Source organism: Crocuta crocuta, unplaced genomic scaffold (genome assembly GCF_008692635.1).
Source record: "Crocuta crocuta isolate KB4526 unplaced genomic scaffold, BGI_CrCroc_1.0 scaffold108, whole genome shotgun sequence".
Taxonomy (NCBI): domain Eukaryota; kingdom Metazoa; phylum Chordata; class Mammalia; order Carnivora; family Hyaenidae; genus Crocuta; species Crocuta crocuta.
Window position 1 is genome coordinate 4,630,825 of NW_027532825.1, and position 27,615 is coordinate 4,658,439.

Sequence of the window (27,615 nt, forward strand, 5' to 3'; positions counted from 1 at the left end):
CCCTTCCAGAGATGCCACCAGGCCACAGAAGCTGTCGCGGTGCAGCAGCAATGCGACCCGCACTGACTGGAGTTCTGGGGGACAGTTCTGGACCCCAAGCGGGATGCAGGCAGGAAGTGGGGCCAGTCGCTCTGATGAGCTCCCAGCATGGCAGGAAACCGTCTCCGTTTGCTTCTGAAACATCTCTGGCCACCGCCTCTTCACTTCCGTCTCTGCTGCCGGCGCTGTGGTCCACGACAGCCTTCATGTGGCACCTGCCTGTACCCCCTGCCTTTCTACCTGGACACGGATGGCAGACAGACCAGGGACTCCAGGCCAGACTCTCTGAAGCCTGGAGTCTGTCACCGTGAATGGCAAAAGGGACTCGGTGGATGTGATAAATTAAGGACCTTGAGATGATGAGGTCGTCCTGGCTTTATCCAGCTGGACTCGATGCAATCACACGGGTGCGCGTGAGGGAAAGAGGAAAGGCGCGTCCAGAGGAAGAGTGTCAATAGCGACCAAGGCGGGCTGGAAGGGCTTGGAAAGTGGGGGAGGGGCCACGAGCCAGGGAATGATGGTCGCATCCGGAAGCTGAAAGGGATAGCAAATGGGTTCTCCCCGGCAGCCTCCCCAGGGAGTAGAGCCCCCCAACAACTCAAACAAGGTTTGGCAAGAAGTATTTAATTAGGTCTCGGTTATATTGAGATGGAAGACCCTGGGGCCATTCAAAGGGGGATTGTGTGGGGGGATTGTGTGGGGGAACTCGCATTGACAAATGCAGGACTCAACAGAAGTTTATTCCCAATGGAAGGTTTTTTAAAATTTTTTAATGTTAATTTATTGTTGAGAGAGAGTGACAGAGTGCAAGCAGGGGAGGGACAGGGAGAGGGAGACACAGAATCCGAAGCAGGCTCGAGGCTCTGAGCTCTCAGTGCAGAGGCGCAAAGCCGGACGTGGGGCTCGAACTCATAAACTGTGAGGTCATGACTTGAGCCAGTCGGATGCTTAACCGACTGAGCCATCCAGGCATCTCTGTAAGGTTTTTTTTTTTCTTTTTAAGTTTATTTATTTTGAGAGAGACAGAGAGAGAGAAAGAGCATAAGTGAGGAAGAGAGAGAGAGAGAGCAGAGGAGCAAAGAAAGAGAGGATCCCAAGCAGGCCCCAAGCTGTCAGCACAGACCCCAACACAGGACTCAATCTCTCAAACCTTGAGATCATGGCCTGAGCCAAAACCAAGAGCCAGACACTCAACCAACTGAGCCAGTCGTTTGCCCCAGTCCTCAGTGGGTGATTCAGCTGCAGCTGCAGTCCCCGCGGCCGCATAAAGAACAGGAAGGACAGACTGAGCACAATGTGCTCTGCGTGAGCAGACAGGAGACAGCGACAGAGCAGATGTGACCGGCCAAGGAAAGGTCATGAGGCTGAATGTCCTTATAGAAGGGTACCTTCTATACAGGGTACCTGGGTGGCTTGGTCAGTTACGTGTAAATATAAATATATATTTATATATATTATCTATAGATTATACTAACCCACTATCTGATATATCATTTAAAAATATCTTCTCCCAGTCTAGCTTGCCTTTTAGTTTTGTTGACTGCTCCCTTTGCTGTACAGAAACCTTTTATTTGAGGAAGGGCCAGTTATTTATTTATTTGTTTACTTCATTTTGTTTTCAAATGTTTATTTAAACTCTAATTAGTTACAGTGCAATACTGGCCTCAGGAGTAGAATTCAGTGATTCATCACTTACATATAACACCCAGTGCTCGTTACAAGTGCCCTCCTTAAAATCCATCCCCCATGGAGCCCTTCCCCCACCCACCTCCTGCCATCAACCCTCAGTTTATTCTATGTAATTAAGAGTCTCTTATGGTTTGTTTCGCTCTTTCTCACTTTTTCTCCTTCCCCTTGTTCACCTGTCTTGTTTCTTAAATTCCACACGGGAGTGAAATCATATGGTATTTGTCTCTCTCCGACTGACTTATTTCACTTAGCCTAATACCCTCTCGTTCCATCCATGTCGTTACAAATGGCCAGAGTTCATGCTTTTTGATGGCCGAGTACTATTGCCATGTGTACATATACCACATCCCCTTTACCCATTCGTCAGTCCATGGACATTCGGGCTTTTGTTTCCCTTGCCTCAGGACACATATCTAGAAAGAAGTTGCTATCTGTGGCTGATGTAAGAGAAATTACCGCCTGTGTTCTCTAGGATTTTTATGGTTGCAGGTTTCCTATTTAGGTCTTGGATCCATTTTGAGTTTATTTTTGCACAAGGGGTAAGAAAGTGGTCCAGGTTCATTATTTTGCAGGTGTATGTCTGAAAACCCTACTTTTCTCCTCTGCCTTTGCCCTTCGGAGAAAGGTACCCAGGCGTTATTCTTCTATACATTGGTTTGGATGGCTACTCCCCGTAAAGGCATCCTGCCCTCCTGAAGGGTCTTTCCAGCGCCTGTGGACAATGAGACGAGCCTGTGGCTTCTGACTGAAGGAGGTGGCCCCGCAAACCGCACTAAGAGTCGCTCATCGTTCTAGGTCGTGGCGCTTCGATGTTGGCCAGAGCACAAGATAACAACTGGAGGGGCTGCCATTCCCTACATGTACATTCAACTCAGTGGATCCCATTTTTCTTTAAAACACTCAAATGTAAAGAAAAATGTGATGGATTCACTGATAAGGTACTGAAATGTCTCCTTTACAACCACAAGCAAAAGCAAAGAAGGAAACAAGTGCTTCGGACTTGTTTCAGCAATTTGAAACCCTTTCCAGCAGGAAACAAAAAAAGATCTATTAAAACTCTTTCAGGAATTCTCACTGTAAGTGACAAGACTATTTGTTAAGTCCAAACAGAAAATATCCATACACTTCTTTCTTCCCTTTATCTACTGTACCCCACTTGACAAAATCTTTATTGTCATCTGACTTAGAAGCTTAACATGCTACTTTAATTCTGAAGATAGTAATGATCTTAAGAACCTAGACTGCCCAAACACAGTCACATAATTGACGTTGCTTAGTTTATCTAATATGTCCAAAACTGACTTCGATCTATTCTCATGCAAATGGCACAAAACTTGTTATGTGTTTCTAAAAGAGAGATTGCTGGCAAACCATCCAGTACCCATTTCCTTCTTATATAGAATCAGAACTCTCACTTCATTTTAGGGACTGAGCTAAAACTGTACCATGATGTCATATAAGCCTGAGTACCTGGGTTAGACAGCCAGGAGATCTCTTTAAATGGTGTGCTTTTTATTCCCCCTTAAACAAATTTGTTTTTCTGCTTTGGATGTTGTGATAGCTGGCACTCCAGCAGCCATTTTGGGATATAAGGGAAATTCTAAAGACCACAGCACAGGGTTTTAGAAATCTGTGGAGCCACTGTATCAGCATCTACCAGAATAACAGGCAAATAGCTGTTGCCCACTGAATATTGTTGTTATGTTCCAATACTCCCTCACCCCCACAGACATCATCTCACTTCTCCATCTGTGATGGCCCGGTGGTAACTATTCCATGAAGCTGGTTCTTGCACAGGGGGTTAGAAGGAACCACTCCCGGTGGCCCCAGAGGAGTGCTTGCTGCCCGCAGATCTCGCCTTGCCTTCCCCGCGGAATCGAGTGCTTCTCAAGGTCACGGACTGTGTGGGTCTTTCGCTTTTTGGTCTACCAACCTCACGTTCACCGTACCCACCATCTATTTTTGGACAGAGAAGGGCTCAATGGATCGAAAGAATGAATGTGTGTGTGCATGTGTGTGCGTGTCTGTGTAAAGGGCTCTGAATTACTCAGGTTTGTGAAATGGACTTGTAATGCGCCATCAGCATCCCACAGCAAAACCATCACTGGGCTCAAACACACCAGAGCAAAGTCAAAGATGAAAACATGCCCAAGCCGGCCTGAAAATTTCAAGTGTCTCTATCCCCCATTTGGGGGGGGAGGGTAGTTTGTGATTAAGCTAAGTCTTCATGTCATACTCATGAATCCCAAATAGCAGGGAAGGTGGGTGCAGTGGGTTGGGAGGTGGCAGTATATTTTGTGAAAGGTTTTAGAGTGATCATGTTATACTGTTTTCCTTTCGACGTCCTATAAACCAAGCCAACTATTACCACAAGTCCTCCACTGTTTACTCTTCTAAAAATATATCTTGTTTGCTCTTTCCAATCCTGATTTTGGATGAGGGCTTTTACCCGTCCTCTGTTCAAATATCTGGGTAAAGATAAACCACACGATAAAAGCTAGGTTGCTGGAACCAGAGTAATCACTGCGGTCTCGGCCTTATGAAGTACTCTCCTCAGAATGCTTTCCAAAGAAGGTCGTCTGTTTAAAAGTCTCAGTTGTGTGACCATAAGCCCAGAGGTCTTAAGACAAATGTTTAACTGCAAAGGCATAAAATATCTGCATGGCTTATAAATGCAATGACATTTTCAACGCTAACATAAGATCTGACCTTTCGTGTACAGCCTTCTGGGGTATACTGTTCTCACATGCTGAGTTTCTGTTTTCTTCCCGTTGACTGTTGAAAGACCCACCGGGAAGCACCACCTTCCAGAAAACAGTGGCTCAAAGGATCCCTGAGAGCGGAATTTTGCAGACTGACGCTCGATCAAATTTTAACCTTTTCAAGCTTTAGAAGATCTAGAGTAGATGAATTTCCTCCTTAGCTTTTTATTTTTTATTTAATGTTTTTATTTATTTCTGAGAGAGAGAGAGACAGCGTGTGCAGGGGAGGGGCAGAGAGAGAGGGAGACACAGACTCTGAAGCAGGCTCCAGGCTCTGAGCTGGCAGCACAGAGCCCGACTTGGGGCTTGAACCCATGAACTGTGAGATCATGACCTGAGCCGAAGTCAGACACTTAACCGACTGAGCCACCCAGGTGCCCCTCCTCTGTAGCTTTTTAAACTGGATCCCTCACATACAAAGAAATACACAACTTGGTTCTAAGAGCCAGGTTACACGAAAGCACACCTCATTTATTCACTATAGTAGAACCATTTTCCCGTGTCCCGGAGTTTATTGATCAATTCAACAACAATCGTAACAAAGGATTACATCTTCCACTTTGACAATGAGACGATTAGACCTGAGGGGCAGGATGACTTATCCTAAAACCCTACACTGCAGCTTCTTAAGGAAAGTAAAATTCACGTGATTCATGTGAAATCAAAATAATTCAATCAGAACTCTCCGTGACTGCCTGAATCCTGACAGGTTAGGAAGAGCTCTAGTATCTCCTATCTAGATACTAGTATCTCCTATCGATGGTATCAGGAAAAGCCAGACTTTAGTGAAATTCTAAGTCTGGAAAGACAAGGGACAGGAACGCCCCAAGCTACTAGTGACCAAAACTTTAACTGGATAAGGTCGAACTTTGAAATGAAATGAATGCAGCCGTCCATGGAGATTTGAGGAAAAATGTTATTCAGAAAAGGCTAAGAAACATCTCAAAACTCAGAAACGCCTGGTGAGAAGCCATTTTCAGGGGTGGACACGCTCAGTTCACACGTGTCATTATCAGAGGCAGAATGTCAGCCTTCCGTGGCCCTTTGCAGCCACATCGTGGTGCTCTGTATCTGAAGAGACCAGGCCAGTAACTCTGAGTGTGGCAGAATCATTAGAAAATTTTCAAGTGTTGGAAAGGTAATATTTATTTACTGCGTATCGTACTAATTTTAAAATTAGAAGGTAACTAGGTCGTGTACATCACTGACTTTGAAACTGAAATGTGCCTCAGAATGTCAAGGGCTACTGAGAAAATTGAGAAACTAAGAAGAACAGAATACATCCACATTATATTTCTTTCTATACCTCCCTATATTTAAAATCTGTGCAATTCTGGTAAAACTGTTACAAAGGACATGGAGTATCCAGTTCAATTGATTCAGTTTTGCTAAAGAGTCACTAAAAAGCTCTTGAATTCTGATTTTTTAAAGCATCTTTTGTATGAAAAAAATGGCAGTTTTGGGGGCACCTTGGTGGCTCAGTCATTTGAGTGTCCAACTTCAGCTCAGGTCACGACCTTGTGGTCTGTGGGTTCGAGCCCTGCATCAGGCACGGTGCTGACAGCTCAGAGAACGGAGCCTGTTTCAGATTCTGGATCTCCCTCTCTCTCTGACCCTCCTCTGCTTCTGCTCTCTCCTGTCTCTCAGAAACGAATAAATGTTAAAAAATAATTTTGTAGAAAAAATGGCAATTTTTACATGTCCTACCATATGACATCTAGTATTATAAAAAAAAATTGCATTGAAATCCTCGACTTTTTATTTAGACACGTGCAAGCATATGTAGTCAAAGAGGGCAACAATGGAAAACAGCCTGAGCTGCTATTTCCTAAACAAATCAGTTAGGAAAGTTCCTAGCCTTGGCTGCTTCAGTTTCCTTAAAGGTACGGTGAAATGTTTGGAACGGACAGTCCCTGGCAGAGCCTTCCCAGCTCTAAGATGTCTCCGTTTGGACCCTAGGTTCCCTCATGGCCCCGTCAAGAAGAAGCCGGCCCCTCCCTGGCTTGACCAACCACGCAGGGGAACTGCCTAAAAGTCTAAAACCAATCTTTCAGGGTGCTGGTTATTCATTAACAGACAGTTGCAAAGAGGAAATGAAGGAGAGGATGGATTTGACCACCAGGAGCCGGACGCCCAGCTCCGCTGGGGAGCCCAGGCGCTGTGGTCCTCCAGGCTGAATTGTTAACAAAGGACAAGCCATTATTCCTCTTCGAAACTTCTCCTATGGAGCTTAGACAGGCAGGTGATCAGGCTGGTAAGAGCCGGTGGGCGGAGCCGGCGTGGATTGTGACATGGATTCCTGTTGCTCGGTTGCAAAATTAATAAATACCTGAACGAAAGGATGAAAACCATTGTTAACGTGTGAGAACACAAGACCTCTTCTTCTTAACAATTAGACAAAGGGACGTCTTCTCAAAGCATTGCCCAACTTTCCCCCCCAAACCACAAACTGTCCATTCACACCACCCTCCCAGGAACCACTGTATCCAGGTGAGTCCTTTGAGGACAATTATTAGATCACCCGGAGATTTTGGAGGCCACGAGCACGGCTTGAGAATGAAGTTGAGATTTAATTCTACATCCTGACACCCAGGGAAGCAAGCACTTGGCTTCCCAAAGTCTGCCATGGCCCACTTACAGCGCCCGCCGTCCCCTTAGACATTTGGGAAGGCAAGCAAACGAAGAAGGGAAGGTTAACATGCATGATTTCCCCGGTGAGTACCCACCGTACTTGTCTACAGAAATGCTACTAAATACTCACCTTGTTTTTTAAGTTTATTTATTTATTTTATAAATTTTTTAAATGTTTTTATTTCTTTCTGAGAGAGAGAGGGAGAGAGAGATAGAGCGAGCATGAGCAGGGGAGGGTCAGAGAGAGAGGGAGAGACAGAATCTGAAGCAGGCTCCAGGCTCTGAGCTAGCAGTCAGCATAAAGCCCGATGCAGGGCTTGAACCCACAAACCGTGAGATCATGACCTGAGCCGAAGTCGGATGCTTAACTGACTGAGCCACCCAGGCACCCCTTATTTATTTATTGTGAGAAGAGAGACGGAGACAACACAAGTCGGGGAGGGGCAGAGAGAGAGGGAGAGAGAGAATCTCAAGCAGGCTCTGGACCGTCAGTGCAGAGCCTGATGTGGGGCTCAAACCCAGGAAGACGTGAGATCCTGACCTGAGCTGAGACCAAGAGTTGGATGCTTAACCGACTGAGCCACCCAGGCGCCCCCATCTTTTTTTAAAGATTTATTTATTTGTGAGAGACAGAGAGAGCACAAGTGGGGAAGGGACAGAAAGAGGGGGACAGAGGATTTGAAGCAGCTCTGTGCTGAGGCAGTGAGCCGGAGATGTGGGACTCGAACTCACGAACCGTGAGATCATGACTTGAGCTGAAGTTGGATGCTGAACCGACTGAGTCCCGCCAGGCGCCCCCAAATACGTACCTTAAGTGGAGGGCTGACAAGAAACAAACCTCTTAACTACCACTCACCATCCTGTGTTGTAAACCCAGTGATTAGTTTAAGGAAAGAATGACCTCAAGGAGAAGTAATCTGGCTAGTTTTAAAATCAGCTGCGGCGGGGGGCACCTGGGTGGCTCAGTCGGTTAAGGGTCTGACTTCGGCTCAGGTCATGATCTTGAGGTTTGTGGGTTCAAGCCCCACATCGAGCTCTGTGCTGACAGTTTGGAGCCTGGAGCCTGCTTCGGATTCTGTGTCTCCCTCTCTCAAAACCAAATAAACATAAAAAAAAATAAACAATTGGGGCACCTGGGTGGCTTAGTCGGTTAAGCATCCGACTTTCGCTTNTGGTTGATGGAGTAATGTTGGATATTCAGCAAGGCCTTGTTGCCTTCCAGAACCTTGAACAGATCGGCCAAGCACTCCCACTGCTTTGGGACATGGTATTCCAGCAGGTTAAGGCGCTGCCCCTAAAAGCCAAAGGCAACCGGTAAACTGTGTCACACGATTGGCCGCCATCACACAAAGTTGATCGCGGCATATTTAACCGCTAAGTAAATGATCTTTCTTTTCAAACCACACACCCAGCTACCAGTTGGTGCGCAGGTCCGTTCTGAGAGTCTCAGGTGCGTGTGTACTGATGATGGCTTGTTCTGAGGCAGAGCCGGTAGAGGGGCCTCCTCAGGGTGAGCCGCCGATTTGCCCCTTATGTCCGCCGCCCCCGACCTGCCACACGGGGGGAAGAGCTCTCCAGGGGTAAGGAGGTGCGGGGCGCTAGCTGAGAAGCAGGACGTTACTGTCGAATGAGGAGAGGCACAGAGGACCTGAACTTGGCTGGGACAGGAGGAGAGCTCCCTGTCGTCCTCGCCATTAGCTAGCGGAGCAACTCTTGGTGAGAGAGTAAACCTTCCGACCCCTGCTGACGTATGTGCAGAGTGGAATAACCGCAGTGTGTCCTCAGGCTGTCTGGGGCTGTACTGGGGCACGAATGACCTTGTACAGCATGTTTATCACTGGTTTTGCTCGGTGGCTCTTGTTGAAGTAGATGAGTGACAGCTATCTTACAGACCAGAGCCCATTAGAATGTATGATAAAGTAGGATCCCCTAGTTATCCAAGATACTATGCACGGTGCTTCTAACACGCTGATGTGCGTAGGAATCACCTCGCCACCTCCTTAGATGCCGACCTGGATTCAGTGGGCTGGGCCTTAACACCCTGCAGACCGCACCAGCTCGCCGGTGACAAACACACTGCCGGTTCAGGGACCATGCTTCCCATCCCATTCGTGGATTATGATCCCGAGCACAGGCTACTCCTCATGAAAATAATGCGGAAAACACCAAGCCTATAAAGCCCGCAGCAAACACATGGAGGAAATTCCCTGCCACAATCCTTCCTTCCTGAATGGAACATGGCCGGGGTCCCCGGGTAACGGGGTACGTACCCACAGTCCACTTGGGGAGACCCAGCAAAGCGGCCGGATGGGCGCATCACCCTTCACAGGGGCCAAGCAATATGCACGTGCCCTCTGCTATTTTCAGTGGGGAGGGGTGGCCTGGGCTTTGCGGTGAAGCTAAGACAGCAGGCGAGATCTCATCACAGACCAGAAGTAAGACAGGGAAGAAGGCAAATGTGCTTCTAAGATTCCTTTTTAAAATTTTTTAAAAAATGTTTATTTTTGAGAGAGAGAAAGACAGAGTGCAAGCAGGGAGGTACAGAGAGAGAGAGAGAGACAGAATCCAAAGCAGGCTCCAGGCTCTGAGCTGTCAGCACAGAGCCCGACGTGGGGCTCGAACTCACAGACCATGAGATTATGACCTGAGCCCAAGCTGGACGCTCATCTGACTGAGTCACCTAGGCGCCCCTTCTCAGATTTCTTATGCTGCCAACAAAGAAGCCATGGAGAATATTAACACTACCTTAAACTGGATCTCTGGAAAGTGGAGCTTTAAGCAGTCAGAAACCGCGCTGTGTAGACTGGTTTCCTTACAGAGCCAGATCTTGACTGTATAGCCATCACCAAACCTGAAAGTTAAATGAAATTATAATACAGTTACAACTATTTGGATGTAAGATGGGCAACCTCCAAGTCCATTTCTGTAGGGCTCCAGTAAAAGAAAGTCACTATGCCAAATCAATGGGAGATTTTGGATTTTCAGAAACACAGTACTCAGAAGTTAATTATAACTCAGTTATGCCCTTTCCTGTCATCCACTGACACAGACACGGATTATGCTTTAAAAACAAAACCAGCAAATCCTGGGATCAATGCCTATTCGGTAGAAAAGGGAAGCCGAACGCATACTGAAAGCAAGTGCTGAGCTTGAGACGTGAGAGCCGGGCCGAAGACCAGTCCTGAGAAGCAGCGCTGTGCCCGGGTCTTCGGTGATGAAGTGTGGGACAGGAGAGGCAACCGGGAGCGCCCAAGTCATCAGCCGGGCGTTTGCGTCTTCGTCCTGTAAAACAACCCTCCCCGGGGCCCCCTGACCCAGCAGCTGCAGTGACCACAGGACATTGTTGCGTGGGAGATTCAGTTCTCCACACTGCGGAGCTGTGGACAGTCGCTCCTCCGTGTCCGGGCAGCCACACGGGTGGGGATGTCCACACCACAGAGCGATCTCTGATTGTTGCCTCCAAGAGTCGATGGGGCTTCCCAAAACACGTTTACGATTTTACTACCTATCCCGGGTTGCAAGCATGGTGCTGGGCACATAACAGCATCTCAATAAACATCCATGGAATAAAACCAAAAACGTGGCTCTATCATGAAGATAGCAGTTTTTGTCGATTTTGTTCACGAATGTAACTATCCCAAGTACCCAGAACTAATAACGATGAATTGAATGAATGGATGAACAGATGAATGAATGAATGAACAGACCTGATGGCATGCCCAAACCTTTACAAGCACCTTCGTTTGCTTAAATGTAACACTTAATTTAAGTGAATTTGTTGTAAGTGAGGTTGACCCGAACATGCTTCCAGTCAAATCATTTTTCAGATGAAATCTATCTGTTGCAGAAAGAACCCCAAGATAATGTGACTTTGCTCAGGGACACGGAGCACCCGGGATCCTAGTCTGGGTTCTGATTTCCTGCTCTTGCCCTAACTTCAAATTTCCCCCGAGATGTGAGCGTGGACCCCGTGTCCCCCATCGTTCAGGGCTGGTGGTCTCGAGCTCATCCGCTCGTGGCTGAGCGGCTGTTGAGGACTCCGATGAACAGAGATGAAAACAGGCGAGGGAGCACCCCTGGCCTGGAGGGCTGCCCTGAGACTTTCTGAAGGAGTGTGAGTCCTGCCCACTCCTCCTGTGCTGGGGAGCAGGGCCCACCCACTGTGTCTCCAGCTCACCCGGCTCAGGCACCCCGCCTTCATCACAGCCTCCCACATGGCGGTGTGTTTCTGTGCATGATGTGGAGAATCGTGTCTGCGTGGGAAGTCACATCCCGGGGGCACAGCGGACGACGGGCGTGTTTCTGGTCTGGTCCTTCTTATGAGTCTGACAGCATGTGCGCTGCTGACACTGAGCCCCGGTGGCCAGCCGGGTTAGCACACATCCCTTCCCTCCGTGTCCCAGACACGGGACCTGGGCATCAGGTCTTCATGTCAGGGAACGAGTAACACCACCAGCAGCCTGTTAAGGGTGTCAGGGGACTGAATGATTTCCTTGGAAACCAGCCAGGACCGTGTCTGGCACTGAGTGAGTAAGGAAATAGGTACCCAGTGAAATTAATTTCTGCACAGGACAGGACCCAAATGGAATAGCACCTGCTTTGGTGTGAAGGAGCTCACGTGTATTCGGGAAACACAGATGAACCAATCAGAACACAGATGGGAAGCACGCAGGACGTAAAGCACAAAGGTGGGAGGGGACAGCGCGCACAGATGACCTCACTCTTCCACGTACGTGGGGATCCACACACACCATTAGCAGAAACCCCAGTCCGTGGGCACATGTTGCTTGTGCATTTTGAAAAACTCACGCTAAATTCTCACTATAAACATACACATACTGATAGCTAAAATTCTCTCAAAATGAAGTTTCCTCTGGACTAAGTCACTTCCAGCTTTATGCTAGACGATCTGAATTACGATGCTCTTTAAGGAAAAAAAACAAAAACAAAACAAAACAAAAAAACATTTCACACACACACACACACACACACACACACACAAAACAGTTCCTGAAATAGGCTGGCAAGTTTCTCAGGGTCTCTCTGGAGTCGCTCTCTGGAGTCGTCAACAAGACTTTTGGACAGAAAAGTATAAAAGCGGGTCGTCTTCAGGAGCTAAGAGAATCCTTGTAGGTTATGGAATTCATTTATGATGCAAAAACCTAATTTATGCTTGCTTGGCTTTCTCATATCTGCCTGTAACCTACACAGTTATGCCAATGATCCAAGCTCCTCAGGGATTTATTTGATTTGAGCGCTTTCTAGTCTAAAGGCTTTCAGAGCAGCAACGGTCCTGCGTTTATATACCCAGTCGTTGGTCTAACACGCCTCAACAGCCCATCGTGTGACATCAGGTGCAGGTTGGTTGACCACAGAAAATAAATAAACAGTGTCGTCTGCTGGTGAAGGTGCCTGTAAGATGCTCAGCCCTGGTACTGAATACACTCTGGTCCCAATACACTCTGCTACTGGACGTAACATATGCAATAAATATTAACACAGAAGAACCAGTTGGGAGCCGGGGTATCAAACACTCACGGGCAGGTTTTAGGAGCCTGATCTCTATCAGAGTATGGTGGTCGGGTGAGGAGGGTGGCTGGGTGACAGACGGGAGGCGGATGGCTGTGTGAGCCCCTGTCCAGAAGCTCCCTCATGCTCTTGTCAGAGCCCTCGAGGCGATTGTGCCCACAGTGGGGAAGAGGCATGAGGCATATGGGTTCTGTTGTGAAGCACTAAGAGCCGGTGCCCTGTTTGATCCCCAAGAACCTCAGTGTTAGGACTTATGCCTCTCTGTTACGCAAGTGAAATGGAAAAGCATGGAGGTCAGGTGCCATGCTGAAGGCCACACAGGGCACGGGGAGGGGTTGGCACAGCCCCAACACCAGTGGGTGGATGCAAACCCCAGGGTCTAACGGAGCACGCACCTGCCCCACTCTCACATCAGGTACTCCTGTGCCAGCCTCAAGGCTGATGTCCCCCATTCAAAGCCAAACTCAGTCCACCAGGGTCTCCATGATGCAATGGGCGCCTTCCTCTGTGACCCACACCAGCTCACGCTTCCTCCATGCGTTCAATGCGAGTATTCGCTGCTCAGAGTGCAAGACCTACTCGCGATGTGGGGGCTTTGTGGGGAGGGCCTCACTGAGCTGCTGAGGAATCGGGGCGCCATCCCCGTATGCTCCCAGGTATGTGAGCCCCCTTCTAGTGCCTTGGCTGTCATGACAGAGCTCCTCTAGGCCAGGAATCTTCTGCCTGGGAGCACAGGTCCTACTGAGGAAGTAATGAACGCACTATATCCCTTACTGGAGTCTGATGCAGACACAACCATATTCCTTTCTTCACTGGATAGCAAAATGTTCTACATGGTTTTAGAACTTCGTTTCTTCTTGGAATAACTGAGGGGCATCGCTGGAAAGCATGGAGAAGAGCCACGTCTGCAGGAGGGATAAACAGGTGGCCTCATCTCCGGCACGGCAAGCAGGCAACACGGCCCGTTGTGTGTCCGGGGCACTGAGATCATAGAAGTAAGATGTGCTCGCTCATCTGGTCTCCTGCACGTCTCTGTCCTCTCTGAAGCTCCTCCTTCATCTCCCAGATACCCTAGAATCGAGGTGGGTGAAGCATACCCTTCTGAAGGCTGACAGTATTATGGGCGATTTTCTACATCTCACGGTCTCGATGAATAGGCATTTCCTTCTTGTTTTCCTTTTCATTTTGGAAGAGAAAGTAGGAATATAAATGCGGCCCTTAGCCACGCTGCCGAAATCCTAACGCCATGATTTCCATTCCGAGTAACGGGAGACAACTTCTGCTCGAGGTAGAAGGATCCATAGAGTCAGTAGCAGTTGTGGTAAGAGGCGAGGGGGACATGGGTATGTGTGCCGTACACTCGGGCCAACCGGCTGGTGTGCGGAGAGAACTAGGGAAGAACACACTAGAAGGAGCCCTCGTGGGGCCAGAGCAAAGCTCAAACACGGGCCATGGGAAGCGTCGGTTCAAAGAAACCCAAATTCGATTGGATTTTGCTTTTGAGCATTTTATGTCCCAGGATGTTGTTGAAATCAGTAGCACTGGGAGAGGCTAACAGCTGGGTGTGGTCAAGGAGTGAGGCACAAGGCTCCATCACCTTCAGGGGTGACTGTGGGCACGCCCTAGGCTGCCCCCCTGAGAAGCCTCATTGGACTATTCACATGGTGGTGGGGGCAGAAACGGGCTCCGCCAAAGCCATCCAAAGGGTCACTGAGCACGGAAACAAGCGGAAAACCGTAACAAGCCCGAGGTGAGAGGCCAATACCCAGAACTGCTGCAATGTATCATCAGAATGCTCCGTTTCCAATAATTATAGACATAGACAGAAACAGTGAAGCATGACCCATATGCCAGGAAACAAGAACGTAAGCAACAGGAGCTGCTCCTGAAAGCAGCCAGATGGTGGATTCACAAAGACTTCAGAGTGGTGATTATAGATGCGTTGAAAGAACTGGAAGAACTGAAAGAAGTCATAATTAAAGAAGCAGAGGAAGGTACGAGAAGAGTGTCGCGTCAAATACGGACTGTCAGAGAAGAGACAAAAACTGTGACGAAGACGCACGCAGAAACTCAGGAGCTGAATAATACGGATGAAATAAAAAATGCACTCAAAAGGCTCCAGGGTCTGAGCCTGCACAAGAAGAATTCGTAAGCTGGAAAACCGATTGATAGAGGTTATGTAATCAGAACATGGACAGAAATGAATGAAGGAGAATGAGCAGAGCCTCAGATGAGAGGGAGACCCCACGGACAAGATGAAATGGGGACTCCTCACCAGAAATAATGAAGAGAACCCACTGCAATGTTACTATTTAATTACATTTAAGCACTTGAAGTACTCAAAAAACAAAAACAAACAACAAAAACAAACGCAAACCCCCATAAAACTGCCAGCCAAGAATCCTATATCCACAATGTTATCTTTCAAAATAAAAGCAAAATGAAAACATTCCCAGGTAAAAAAAACTGAGAGAAGTTAATGGGCAGATTCTCCATCCAAGGAATACTGGACGAAGAACTTACCTTCAGCCCGACAGTAGGTGAATTCTGGATAGTAGTTCGAATCCACATGAAAAGGTTAACTATATAATTATAACTGACAATAAAAACATGTATCCTCTATCCTTTCTTCCCTCAACTGATTTTAAAAGCAATTATATAAACAAATATGTGTTGTATTGTTGGGTCTATAACACAAAAATGCAGTCAACATGCCAGTTAACGGCCCAAAGGAAGCAAAAGGAAAGCTGTGTCCACCTATGAAAAGCGCTTTAGATGATAATTTTGATCCACAAGAAAAGGGTAGGAGAGCCAGGAATGTTACATAAGGAAGGGACTACAACAAAAGCTATAAATATATACTTGCTCTCCTGCTTTGTAACAGCTTCTTTAAAAGACAGAAATACGTAAAAAACTATATGCAGAGATCATTACAGACACTTATTCTTGGGCTGGTTACACTGGTAAATGTTACATGTATAACCATAATAACACAAAGAGTCACGAATGTGATATTGAACATTTTTCATATCTCACTGGAGCTAAGTTAGCTTAAATCTGAAGCTAATTCTGCTGAGTTAGGTTGTATATGGTAAACTCCAGAGCATCCTCTAAGGATATAACAAAAAATATAGGTACAATGGAAAAAATCACCAAGAAATTAAGATGCTGTGTTAGAAGATGTTGGAAGAGGGGCGCCTGGGTGGCTTAGTCGGTTAAGCGTCCGACTTTCGCTTAGGTCATGATCTCGCGGTTCGTGGGTTCGGGCCCCGCGTCGGGCTCTGTGCTGACTGCCAGCTCAGAGCCTGGAGCCTGTTTCAGTCTGTGACTCCCTCTCTCTCTGGCCCTCCCCTGCTCACGCTGTCTCTCTCTCTCTCTCTCCTAGAAATAAATAAAAATAAAAAAAAAATAAAAAAAAAAAAAAAGAAGATGTTGGAAGAAAAGGCCACCTGGGTGACTCAGTCGGTTAAGTGTCCGACTTTGGCTCAGGTCACGATTTCATGGCTCATGGGTTCAGACCCCGAATCTGGCTCTATACTGACAGCTTAGAGCCTGGAGCCTGCTTTGTATGCTGTGTCTCTCTCCCTCTGCCCCTTCCCAATTCTCTCTCTCTCTCTCAAAAATAAACAAAGAGTTAAATATTTAAAAAAAGAACTATTCACTTAATACAAACAAACAAACAATAAGCAGTATAGGAGAAATAGTGAAACAAAAGTAATGTGAGATCTATAGAAACCAAAGACGAAAGGGCAAATCTAACTAATAACAGGGCCCCTGGGTGGCTCAGTTGGTTAGGTATCCGACTCCTAATTTCAGCTCAGGTCATGATCTCATGGTTTGTGAATTTGAGCCCCAAGTCAGGATCTGCACTGACCACGCAGAGCCTACTTACAATTCTCCTTCTCCCTCTCTATCTGCCCCTCCCCCTCCTCTCTCTCTCTCTCAAAATAAATAAATAAAACTTAAAAAATCTAACTACTATCAATAATTGAACTATATCAATAATTGAACTATAATATTAAATGTGAATGGATTAATCAAACAAAAATCAGAAGTTGTTAGACCAGAAAAAATGCACAGTATTCCATCTATAGGAGATACACCTTGAATTCAAAGATACAAACAGAATGAAAGTAAAAGGATAGAAAAAGTTGTGTCATGGAAACAACAGCCAGAACAAAGCTGGGATGGCTATCAAACAAAAAATGTTACTGAAGGATAAAAGGGAGATTTTACAATGATAAAAGAGTTACTCCATCAAGAAAATATAACAATTATACACATATCTGCACCTAAGAACGGAGCACCAAAATACCATTAAGAAAAAAGACAGAGCTGAAGGCAGAAATGGACAATTTAACAATAATATGGGATAGGGGCACCCGGGAGGCTCAGTTAGTTGAGTGCCCAACATTGGCTCAGGTCATAATCTCATGGTCCGTGAGTTTGAGCCCCACTTCGGGCTTGCTGCTATCAGTGCAGAGCCTGCTTTGGATCTTTTGTGCCCCTCTCTCTCTGCCCCTGCCCCGCTTGCATTCTGTCTTTTGAAAATAAACATTTAAAATAATAGTAACAATAATAATAGTAATGGGTAGAACAGCCTAGAGAAAGACTGAACCATAGCAGAAATAGCAAAGTTTAACAACCCACTATAAACCAACAATACCTAGAAACCATCCGGAGAGCTCCTTACCAAACAACAGAAAAATATACATTATTCTCAAGTGCACATGGAACTGTCTTCAGGACAGACTGTATAGAAGGTCATAAAGCAAACTTCACATTCTCTGATGAGGATAGGAAATTAGAAATAAATTATAGAAAAGCTTTATAGAATTAACGAAAAATTAAACAAAATCCCCTAAATAATCAATAAGCCAAAGAATAAATCACAAGAAAAATTAGAAAATGCTTTGGGATAAATGGAAATGAAAGCTCAAAGTACCAAATGTGTGGCCTGCAGTTAAAACAGTACTTAGAGAAAAATTTATAGTTTCAAATAACTATATTAAAAAATTAAGAAAGATCACAAAATAATAACCTAATCTACCATCTAAGACACCAGTAAAAGAAGGGCAAACTAAACTTAAGAAGAAGGCAGGAAATAATTAAGATTAGAGTGGAATTTAATGAGCTAGAGAAAAGAAAAGCAATAGAGCCAAAAAAAAAAAAAATAGAGAAATGCAACAAAAAAGCTAGTTCTTTTAAATAATCAGCAAAACTGACAAACTTTAAATTAACCAAGTAAAAAAGACTCCTAATTACTAGAATCAGAAAGGAAAGAGGAGGCATTACTACCAACCTTACAAAAATAAAAAGGATTATAGAATAATACTATGCACAATTGTATTCCAATATATTATATAAATCAGGTGAAATGGACACATTTCTACAAAGACAAAAACTACCAACACTGACTCAGGAATACAGTGGTTCTAACCATCACGTCTGCGTTCAGTCAGAGGCAAGGGAGAACAGGGCACAAAAAACAATGTCACGACCCCCACAACACACAAATCCATACCCTTAAAGCTGCAGACCCTTCTCCCTCTGCATCTCCTTGGTCACCTGTAGCAGTCATCAGAGCTGGGAAATGCATTCTTATTTCCAAGTGGCCACGTGGCCAGCTAACATCTGCTTCTGCAAATGGGCAGACTAGATCCTGGAGATCTCCCCGAAGAGGTGACGGCTCTCAAACACGGAGGGAATGAGCCGCACACTGATTTCGGAGGAAGAGAAAGTAGCAGATGGGAACACAACTGGTGTCTTCTGCCACCTTTTTCCGAAGGACTATAAAATATGCATTACTGTCCCCATTCAAGGGGGGGGAAAACCAGCTTTCAGAGAGGTTAAATACCTTTCTCAAAGCCCCATGGTGCTGTTACAGGTCTGGCTCCAAATCTCTTCCATGCCACCACACCACCCCCATGCTGGCTCTCCCGGGAAGGTAAAGTGAGCTGAGAAAACACCAGCAGGACTGAGGTGCACACTTTGAAACTTGCTCCTTACAGTAGTTACCGTGTGTTTGGCCAACCACCTCACTTGTGGCGCTGGGGTTCTTTCCAGTGAAGGTGGGGACTGTAATAGCTATTTACATGAGAAGGATGAAATGGGGCAATTGCGGAGCGCACAGGGCAGATGACCCTCGTGGGGTCAGGGGTACATAGACACCGCAGCTTGGAGGAGAGCCTGGCCTCAGCTGACCAACACAATCAAAGCCGAGGGGCTCAGTTTCTGCTTTCCTGCTTCCCATGGTGGTGGAGAGTGGCAGGCAGACCCCAGGGCCCCTCTGCCTTACGGAACACATGCCCAGCCCTCTACCAGCCCCCAGACGAGAGGTCAAGATCTTAGCCAAAATCAAGAGTCAGATGCTTAACAGACTGAGCCACCCAGGCGCCCCTGTTGCCTCAAGTCTTTTACCCTGGAATTAAAACCTCCCCAAAGATGGTCTCTGGATATATGATCCACTTTGTGACCCGTACCCCACTGTACCCCATATCACAGCCAAGCACAGCAAACATGACCTGCACTGTCTCTCTTCTGTGCCTCCTCCATCAGCAGGAAAGCGCTCACCATCGAGTAGCTGCCTGGGGAAAGACCAGGGTGGGATGCCTCCACTTCTGTCTCCTCCTCACCCCTGCCTGGAAACCTTCTCATGGCACTTGAGGTCTCTCTCACACAATTTTTGATTTGGGAGTGTTCAGCACGTATTGTTAGGGTTGTGACTATTCACCACCAGATTTCAAGACTCTTGCACCCCCAAGCAGCCCGCTCACTAGTCTTAGGGCACTTTCCACATTGGGCTGCATTTCCATTTATGTGTGTGTCTGTCTGACCTAGAGCAAGCTCACTGACAGAGGGACCATGCCGCTGCCATCTCCTGTAAGACAGGCACGTAGTCAGTGTGCGTGAACGGGCAGGAGTCAGGGTGTGAGCCTGAATATCTCAAAAACACTTCTACTTCCCACCTTTGCTGTCTGTGTGTTCTTAACGGAACATATTAGAAAGCAGAGTGTCCCCTTTGGTAAAGTGACATCTCTGGGTGACATTTGCTCCTGATCTGAATGTTCCAGACCAGACACATCCAATCGAAATGTCCAGCATGAGAACTCTTCCCAGTAAGAACCTCAGAGCATCAGAAGCCCTTCCCAGTAAGAGCATCAGGGCATCAGAAGCCCTTCCCAGTAAGAGACTCATGGTGTCAGAAGCCCTTCCCAGTAAGAGCATTAGAAGCCTTTCCCAGTAACAACATCACAAGCCCCTCCCAGTAAGAGCATCAGAGCAATACAGTTCGTGCTCACACAACACAATGCCGTGGAAGCCAGCGAATGACGCATCACGCATATCAGCCTGTGAGCACACGCCGAGCAGATAAAAGCCAGCTAGCTTGTTTCTCTTACAAGAGCTGTTCCTGGTAAAGATAGTTGATTCAGTGGTGAGTAGAAGTGGCTGAATTATGTGATGCTTTGAAAGGAAGCAAAAAGCAGAACAGAATTCAGCAACCAACCACCCCACAGCTGCAAGCCACCGTATGTGCTTGTGTACAGACCTCCTTCCCCATTTGTGAAGGTGACAGAAACCTATCGAATTAGCTACTTCATTTTTAAATGAGCCAGTTTATTATGTGGCGATGTCACCTCAACCTAAGCTTTGACATTCAGAGCAATGTTTTGTAAAAGTATTAAATGAAAGTTGCCACGCTGAAGAATATGGTGTCACATATGGTGACGTGTTAACTTTCAGCTACCCAAGGAGTCGTAGCTGGAGAGCTCAAACATCACTATATTGTCTTCTATCTCTTTGAGGAAAATCTACATGGGTACCCAGGCAGCTAGGTCTGTTAAGTGTCCGGCTCTTGATTTCAGCCCAGGTCATGATCTCACAGTTTGTGAGATCGAGCCTCAACTCAGGCTCTCTGCTGACAGCCCAGAGCCTGCTTGGGATTCTCTCCTGCCCTCTCTCTCTGCCTCTCCCATGCTTGTTCTCTCACTCTCTCTCACTCTCTCAAAATGAATAAAAATTTTAAAAAAATGAAAATCTACGAACAAATCCTATATAATCCTACATAACATATTGATGAGAGCATCCTTCAAAGTTTACCCCAGTACCATTTCTGATTCCTAAAGCTTGCATGCTGGACAACTCAAGAAAATAATAGTTCTCACGATCTTAAGGATTTTCTTTATTTCTAAAGCTTTGGTTTTATTTCGTTTTGAATGCATAAACAGCCCTGTCCTCCCTCCCCACCAGGAAAGTGGTCCAGTGTTCTTCAAACTATCACCTCTGTGGTTCAAAGGTGGGATTTATTTTCCCTCCCCGGGAAGGACTACTCTTAGGCTCAGACTTAACCTTTCTGCTGCAGTCAGTCCCATGTCAGGGGAAAGCGAGCAGGTGCAGCACGCAGATGTTATGGGTTCCCTGCAGGTGGGTCATGAATGTGCCCCAGCCTGTGGGCTCTTGAGACATGCTCCAGCTCTGCCAGGGAGAGAATCTGGGAATGCACCCCCAGTTCCCCAGGGATGGCATATCGGTGCACACACAGGCTGGCTCAACCATTCCTGGCCATCAGGTTGCCTCTACTCTGCTTCTGCTTCCTTGGTCAGTGCACACACACACATCCATGCGTGTGCACACACGATTATGGCTCACACATAAACTTAGAAATATCATATGACAGTCCTGCAAAGGAAGCCTCAGGGCACAGACTGTTCGACTCAATGACCTACCTTCAACTGAAGAAAGAGTCCAGTCAGCACAACGGGACACTGTAGACAGCCAGCCAACAGCCACTTCCTTGCCTTCTTCCTTAACAGACACCTAACTTTATCTAAGTGGCAAAATGCCCATCTAAATTCTACATTTCTCAGGCATCCCAGTCACCAGGACGACTGACAAAACATTTTAAGAGCAGGTGGCCAAGTGGGACTTACAGACAGCTGCTCTAAGATGGGACAGTGGACACATGCTTCTCTAGCCTTTCCCCACTTCCTGTTGTTTGTTGCCTAGAACGAGGGTGTGATGGACGGAGCTACAGCAGCCCTTATGGGAACAAGAAAACGGTATAGATTTGAGCCACGGAACCAGCGCCAGTAACCAGATACTTCTGGACTTTTATTATATGCAAAAAATGAATATGTTTCAATCAATGGATATGCTTACATCAGTGTGTCTGATGTTCTGTTACTAACTGATGGACATGGCACATAACTGATAGAGAAGATCAAAGAGATACGAGAAGAAAAAATAACTGATGGAGAAGATCGAAGAAATATGAGAAGAAAAAATAACTGATGGAGAAGATCAAAGAAATATGAGAAGAAAAAAATCCTGGAGGAAGGTCTCAGAAGGGAAGGAGATCACAGGATTGCCAAACAGAAAGAAGACAGACAATTGAGAGAGAGGCAAATCTCCTTCTTGGAAACAGAAACAAAGGAAAAGAAGGATGATGAATGAACAGCAGTTTGTGAAGCCCCACTGAGGACCTGACGGACAGAAAGTGATAGCCAAGGGAAGGGCAAAAGGAGAGCGCTGGCGGTGCAGACACAAGCACACAGTGCACCTCCCTGTGACCCTGGGACGTGCTCTCTTGGGGGGAGGCGTGGCGCAGGCCCAGGAAGCTGGTGGCTCAGAACTCTCACTGGCTGCCCTGGGATGCCAGCTCTGCGTACTGAATGGGGGCTGTTGTGAGAACATACATGCACCACAGAACAAAGCAAACCAGAATGGCCACGTTCCAATTCCAGGTCCTCTGCTCACCAGTGGGGAAAACTCTCAATCTTTCTCTGAGCACATTTTCTATAGCTGCAGAAGGGGAGTCATAATAGCAGCAACCCCAGGGCACTGTCATGAGGTGCAAACCAGTTAACGATGCACTTAGAACTGGCGCCTAGGACGCTCTACAGCCACGATGTCTCTTGACATCATGAGCCAGCATGCTGAGTGGTCTGCTGCAGGCGAGAACAGCCAAAGAAGAGAAACCAAGGTGCCGGCACAGGGAGGGGAGTGCTGCGCACTGGCCAGGCCCACTGTGCATGGGCGCAAGAAGACGGGATTCAGGGCAGGGCCGCTCCAGGAGCGAGTTCCCAAGGCTCCGCCCCACCTGCCCTCGGGTCCTCAGCCCCTGGCCTCAGCTACCCCATCAGGCAGACACCTCCCAGCCCAAGCCCTACCCGCACCCTGGCACGCCCACCTTCTGCATCTCCACTGGGAAACCCCTAAGCTCCCGGTTCCAACCCACACTGGAGACAGCCCGCCAAACCCCAAACCCGGCTGTGTCCCAAGTTACCTCCTCACCCCTCTCCCCAGGGCCTCCCTCACCCCTGCCCTGCCTTCATTCTCTCCACACTCCTTTCCAATGTCCTCAGTCCCAAATCACAAGATGGCCAGGACTCCTCCCATCGGGTCCCCGCGTACCTGCTGGGGGAAGGGGGGCACCTCTGCGGCGCTCTCACACTGTCTGCAGGCAACGCGCACCTCCGAGGGCTTAGTTCTGGGTTTCACGACCCCTCAGACAATCCCTCCTGCCGCTCCCCCCGCACCTCCTCCTGCACCTCCCCCCCACTCCTAAGTGCCAGCTTCTCCGCAGACCACACGTGGCCTGAGCTAGGCTCCCCTCCACAGGCTGCACACTCGCCTGGCCTCGCAGCGACCCATCCCCAGCCGGGACGCTCAGACAAACTGCCTGAGGCCGCAGCGCCCAGCGGCCCTGCACACAGAGCTGTGTGAACAAGCACAACCTGAATGTCTAGTCCCCGGGCTGGAGACCTCAGACAGCGGGAGGGAATCCGGGCTGGGTCGGGGACCACAGGCCTGAAGGCAAGGACGGTGTGTCACGTGTGCCTCATGCACCGGGACCAGCGTGCCCATGGGCTGTGCGCAGAGTAGGCACAGTCCACAGACGCACTCCACTCCACGCAGCCCCCTGGCCACAGGGCCTGTGCTGGCACGGAGACTGGGAAGTCCTGGGTCCATGGCGTGATGAGCCCTTTACTTTTTACTCAGATTATGGAAACATAGGTAATCAGCTTACTGTTGCAGGAAAATACCAACTTTAGTATTAAGGTTCGGGGTTTTGGTGATTCCTCTATAAGCCACTTCTTGCTGCATGTCATCTACAGTCCACATAACTAACGATCCGCCCTCGATCACGTGCCACATCATCGGGGCTGAAACCAGAAGTGAGGCAGCCTGTGGAGCACGGAGACCACACGGCTGGAGGCTAATGCTTCCTCTGTGCGTCCCTGGGCCAGGTTCCTGCGGCCCCCTTGAGAGAGGCCAGTAGCAAAACACAGACATAAATCACCCAGCAATCAGGCACGGGCTATAAAACTTTATGCAAGCATTCATAAAGGTGAGGCAGTGTGAAATACTATTTTTCTTTTGATGACACTTATTAAACATGAGCAGAGCACATATTAAGAACAGTTTTCCATCCAGCGGGTTTGGTCTGACGAGGGGCTTGACCCTGAGCCGCATGCGGCAGCGAGGGTGGCTGTCCCTGCAGCACCAACTCTCCGGCCCTGGGAAATGCATGTTCCCTCCCCAGGCCGGCGAACCAAGCATTCGCTGAGGTTTTCTCCAGGAGATGAAAATACTTCAACTTAATACATATGACTATTTACTTAGCAAATCTTGGCTTGCAAATTCCAACTTCAAAAAACAGTGAATAGGGGCGCCTGAGTGGCTCAGTCGGTTCAGCATCTGACTTCAGCTCAGGTCATGATCTCACAGTTCATGAGTTCGAGCCCCGCGTCGGGCTCTGTGCTGACAGCCTGAGCCTGGAGCTGCTTCAGGTTCTGTGTCTCCCTCTCTCTCTTTCTCTCTCCGCCCATCCCTGGCTCTCACTGTCTCTCTCTCTCTCTCAAACATTAGTAAACATTTAAAAAAAAACAGTGAACAAATAAATGAAAGTGGAAAGGGATTTATCAGCATATTAATACATTATTCTGTATCAGAAACACCAGATTAGATGATGAGTTGAAAGGAAATTCGAAACTGTGAAAACAGCGTAGGGGACACTGAACGTAAAAACGGGGGCCAGGATGCAAACATGCTCATAGGAACTGACAGCAAAATCATTAAGATTCCGAAAAGTCCACAGAGAAGACGTGGAAACACAATTAGCGGGGGAAGAAACCTAAAGGCTGAGGACGCAGAGGAACAACTTTAGTCCTTACTAGTCCACACGAAAATCAACCACCACAACTGTGCTTTCCCATCCTGAATCCGAGGAGACCGTTTTTACAGCACGGAGGGTGGCGGGTAACACAGGCCCCCCGGCCCCCCCGGACGAGGGATACAGGGGTCGAAGCATCTGTTGAGGTATCCTGTATCGGCGAGGACATTTCTTGTCCCCTTTTCACCATGACTGTCACACTGTGAGTGCCCGTCCTCCGGGAAGAAGCCTGTGAACTTGGTGGGAGAATTGCGACCGGGGCCCCGCAAGCCCCCCGCCTCCTCAGCCCCCCACTCCCTTCTTCCGCAGGAGGGGCTGGAACACTCTGGATGGAGAGTGTCACCTGTTACGACTGCATAACATGGCAAACAGACAAGGAGAGAAATACACGTACACACACACACACAGACAACGTACCTGTTCCTGATGTGCTGAGGGGAGCCGAGGCACCGGAAGCTGCCGTTGACCATGATGGCCAGTCTTGTGCAGAGAGCCTGGCATTCCTCCATGCTGGGGGAAAGGGCAGGACACGCGTGAGCGAGGGGCGCCTTCCAGACACCGAACGGTCCAATCGACAAGTAGACAAAAACACTACTGTTGTCAGTGAATTTTCTATACACAAATTAGTGAATTTTCTATATACCACCTCAAGAAACACCCAGAAAACACTATTAAAATGCATGTTTTAGGACCCCTGGGTGGCTCAGTCGGTTGAGGGTCCGACTTCGGCTCAGGTCTTGATCTCACAGTTAGTGAGTTTGAGCCCTGCGTCGGGCTCTGTGCTGACAGCTCGGAGCCTGGAGCCTGCTTCAGATTCTGTGTGTCTCTCACTGCTCCCCCACCTCAAAAATAAATAAACATTTAAGAAATAAAATAAAACAAAAAAGATGTTTTATGTAGATAGCCAATGACACAATTGACCAAAACTTAGCAGCATTTCATTATCTGAGGAGCAATGGTTATCAGGAGAGAAGCTGTTAGCAATAGCATGAAAATATAAACTAAAAACAAGTGACCTTCACAGAAAATGTGCAAATTTTATTTAAAAAAAAGCAATAAGATCTACTAATAAACCTAAATGAAATCTTGAAACAATAAAAAGATGTGTCACTAGAAAGAAAAGACTGAATAGATTTTAGAAAAAGAAAACTATTATAAATGAATATTACTATGATATAAAAATTATTGCAATATAAAATAGTATTAGTATATGTCCGTAGAAACATAAACCATGAGAAGGATATGAATATAAAATGTAATAAATGAATTTTATATAAAATATAAATGTGAATTCTATTTACTATAACATATAATATAAAATAAAATATAACAAATGACATTGTAACTTGCAACCATAATTTGGTTTGCAGTATTATATAATATTATTTCTGAATAAGATATGTAATAAAGAGGGGTGCCTGGGTGGCTCAGTCGATTGAATGTCCGACATTGGCTCAGGTCATGATTTCACAGTTCGTGAGTTTGAGCCCCCTGTCGCGCTCTGTGCTGACAGCTCGGAGCCTGGTGCCTGTTTCGGATTCTGTGTCTCCCTCTCTTTCTGCCCCACCCCCACTTGCGCTGAAGCTTTCTCTCTCTCCCCAAAAATAAACATCAAAAAAAATTAAAAAACAATATGTAATATTCGTAATTTGTGATTGAATTATATAGAACATAACAAATTATAAGGTTATGGTATAATGCCAGTCAAAATTATAAAGCATATCTTCACAATTGTTTAGTGAGAGGTAGAAAAACTGTTAACACGAAGAACAGTAAGACGTGTTCCAGAAACTATTTAATATTTGTTCTAAGGCTCAGATAATTCATGTAAGGCACTATAAGGTAAGGTAAGGCTCAGGAGGTACAGGGCAGATCACAAAAACAAGGTAACACCGTGCGGAGTGAGGCGTTCACATCTTAAAGACATCAGTGTTGGGAGGATGGGAGCATTCCTCCTGAGCATAACAGCGATGGCAGAAACTATGAAAGAAAATGAGTTGACAATACAGAAGTGCAAACTTCTAACAAGCGTGTCAAAACGCAGCAAACGAACATTAAAAAAAAAAAAACTACAATGAAATAAACTTAAAAATATTTTTTTAGGAAGGGGAAGCTAGATGGCTCAGTGGGCTAAGGGGCCAACTTTTGGTCATGATATGAGCCTGCTTGGGATTCTCTTTCTCTCCCTCTCCCTCTGTCTCTCCCCTGTTCACATTCTCTGTCTCTCAAAATAAATTTAAAAACTCAAAAAAAAACACAAAACCTGTAACAAATGCAATGCATAGGAGTTAATATGTTCAGTGTATTTTAAAGTTCATTAATTTATTTTTGAGAGAGAGAGAGAGAGAGAGAGGACACACACAGGGAAGGGACAGAGAGGGACACGGAATCTGAAGCCTCTGAGCTGTCAAGAGCCTGACACAGGGCTCGAACCCACGAACCATGAGATCATGACCTGAGGTGAAGTCGGTCATTCACCGACTGAGCCACCCAGGCGCCCCAATACATTCAGTATAAAGACCCATTTTTGTTAGTGTAAAAAAGAAACTATAAAAATGCAATCCAGGAGGAAGGGCAAATACAGAGACTACTCCAACAACTGTCCACAGGTAATACACGTGCTGACAAATTAGAAACTTAACCATCAAATAAGTGAGCTTAAAATTCTTTTCCAGCCACAAAGGCATTTGCCAAGTGTGCCTTTGCTTGTTGCATAGGAAAATGTTTCCTCCATCTGCAGTGCAAAAGAAAAAAAACAAAAACAAAAAAAAAACCCAAAAAAAATCCCAA

At 46.8% G+C, this 27,615-nt stretch overlaps 1 protein-coding gene across 1 annotated transcript in view; it reads right to left on the reverse strand.

Annotated features, from left to right (window-relative positions):
- Positions 1-4,965: 4,965 nt before the first annotated feature.
- ABCA13 (ATP binding cassette subfamily A member 13) overlaps positions 4,966-27,615 on the reverse strand; it is a 329,169-nt gene continuing 306,519 nt past the window's right edge. The window contains exons 61-64 of the mRNA XM_077781120.1: positions 25,243-25,335; positions 9,867-9,972; positions 8,278-8,415; positions 4,966-6,819 (exon numbers count right to left, since the gene is read on the reverse strand). Coding sequence (XP_077637246.1) covers positions 6,721-6,819; positions 8,278-8,415; positions 9,867-9,972; positions 25,243-25,335 — 436 coding nt within the window. The 3' untranslated portion in view covers positions 4,966-6,720. The remainder of the gene's footprint in view (positions 6,820-8,277; positions 8,416-9,866; positions 9,973-25,242; positions 25,336-27,615) is intronic.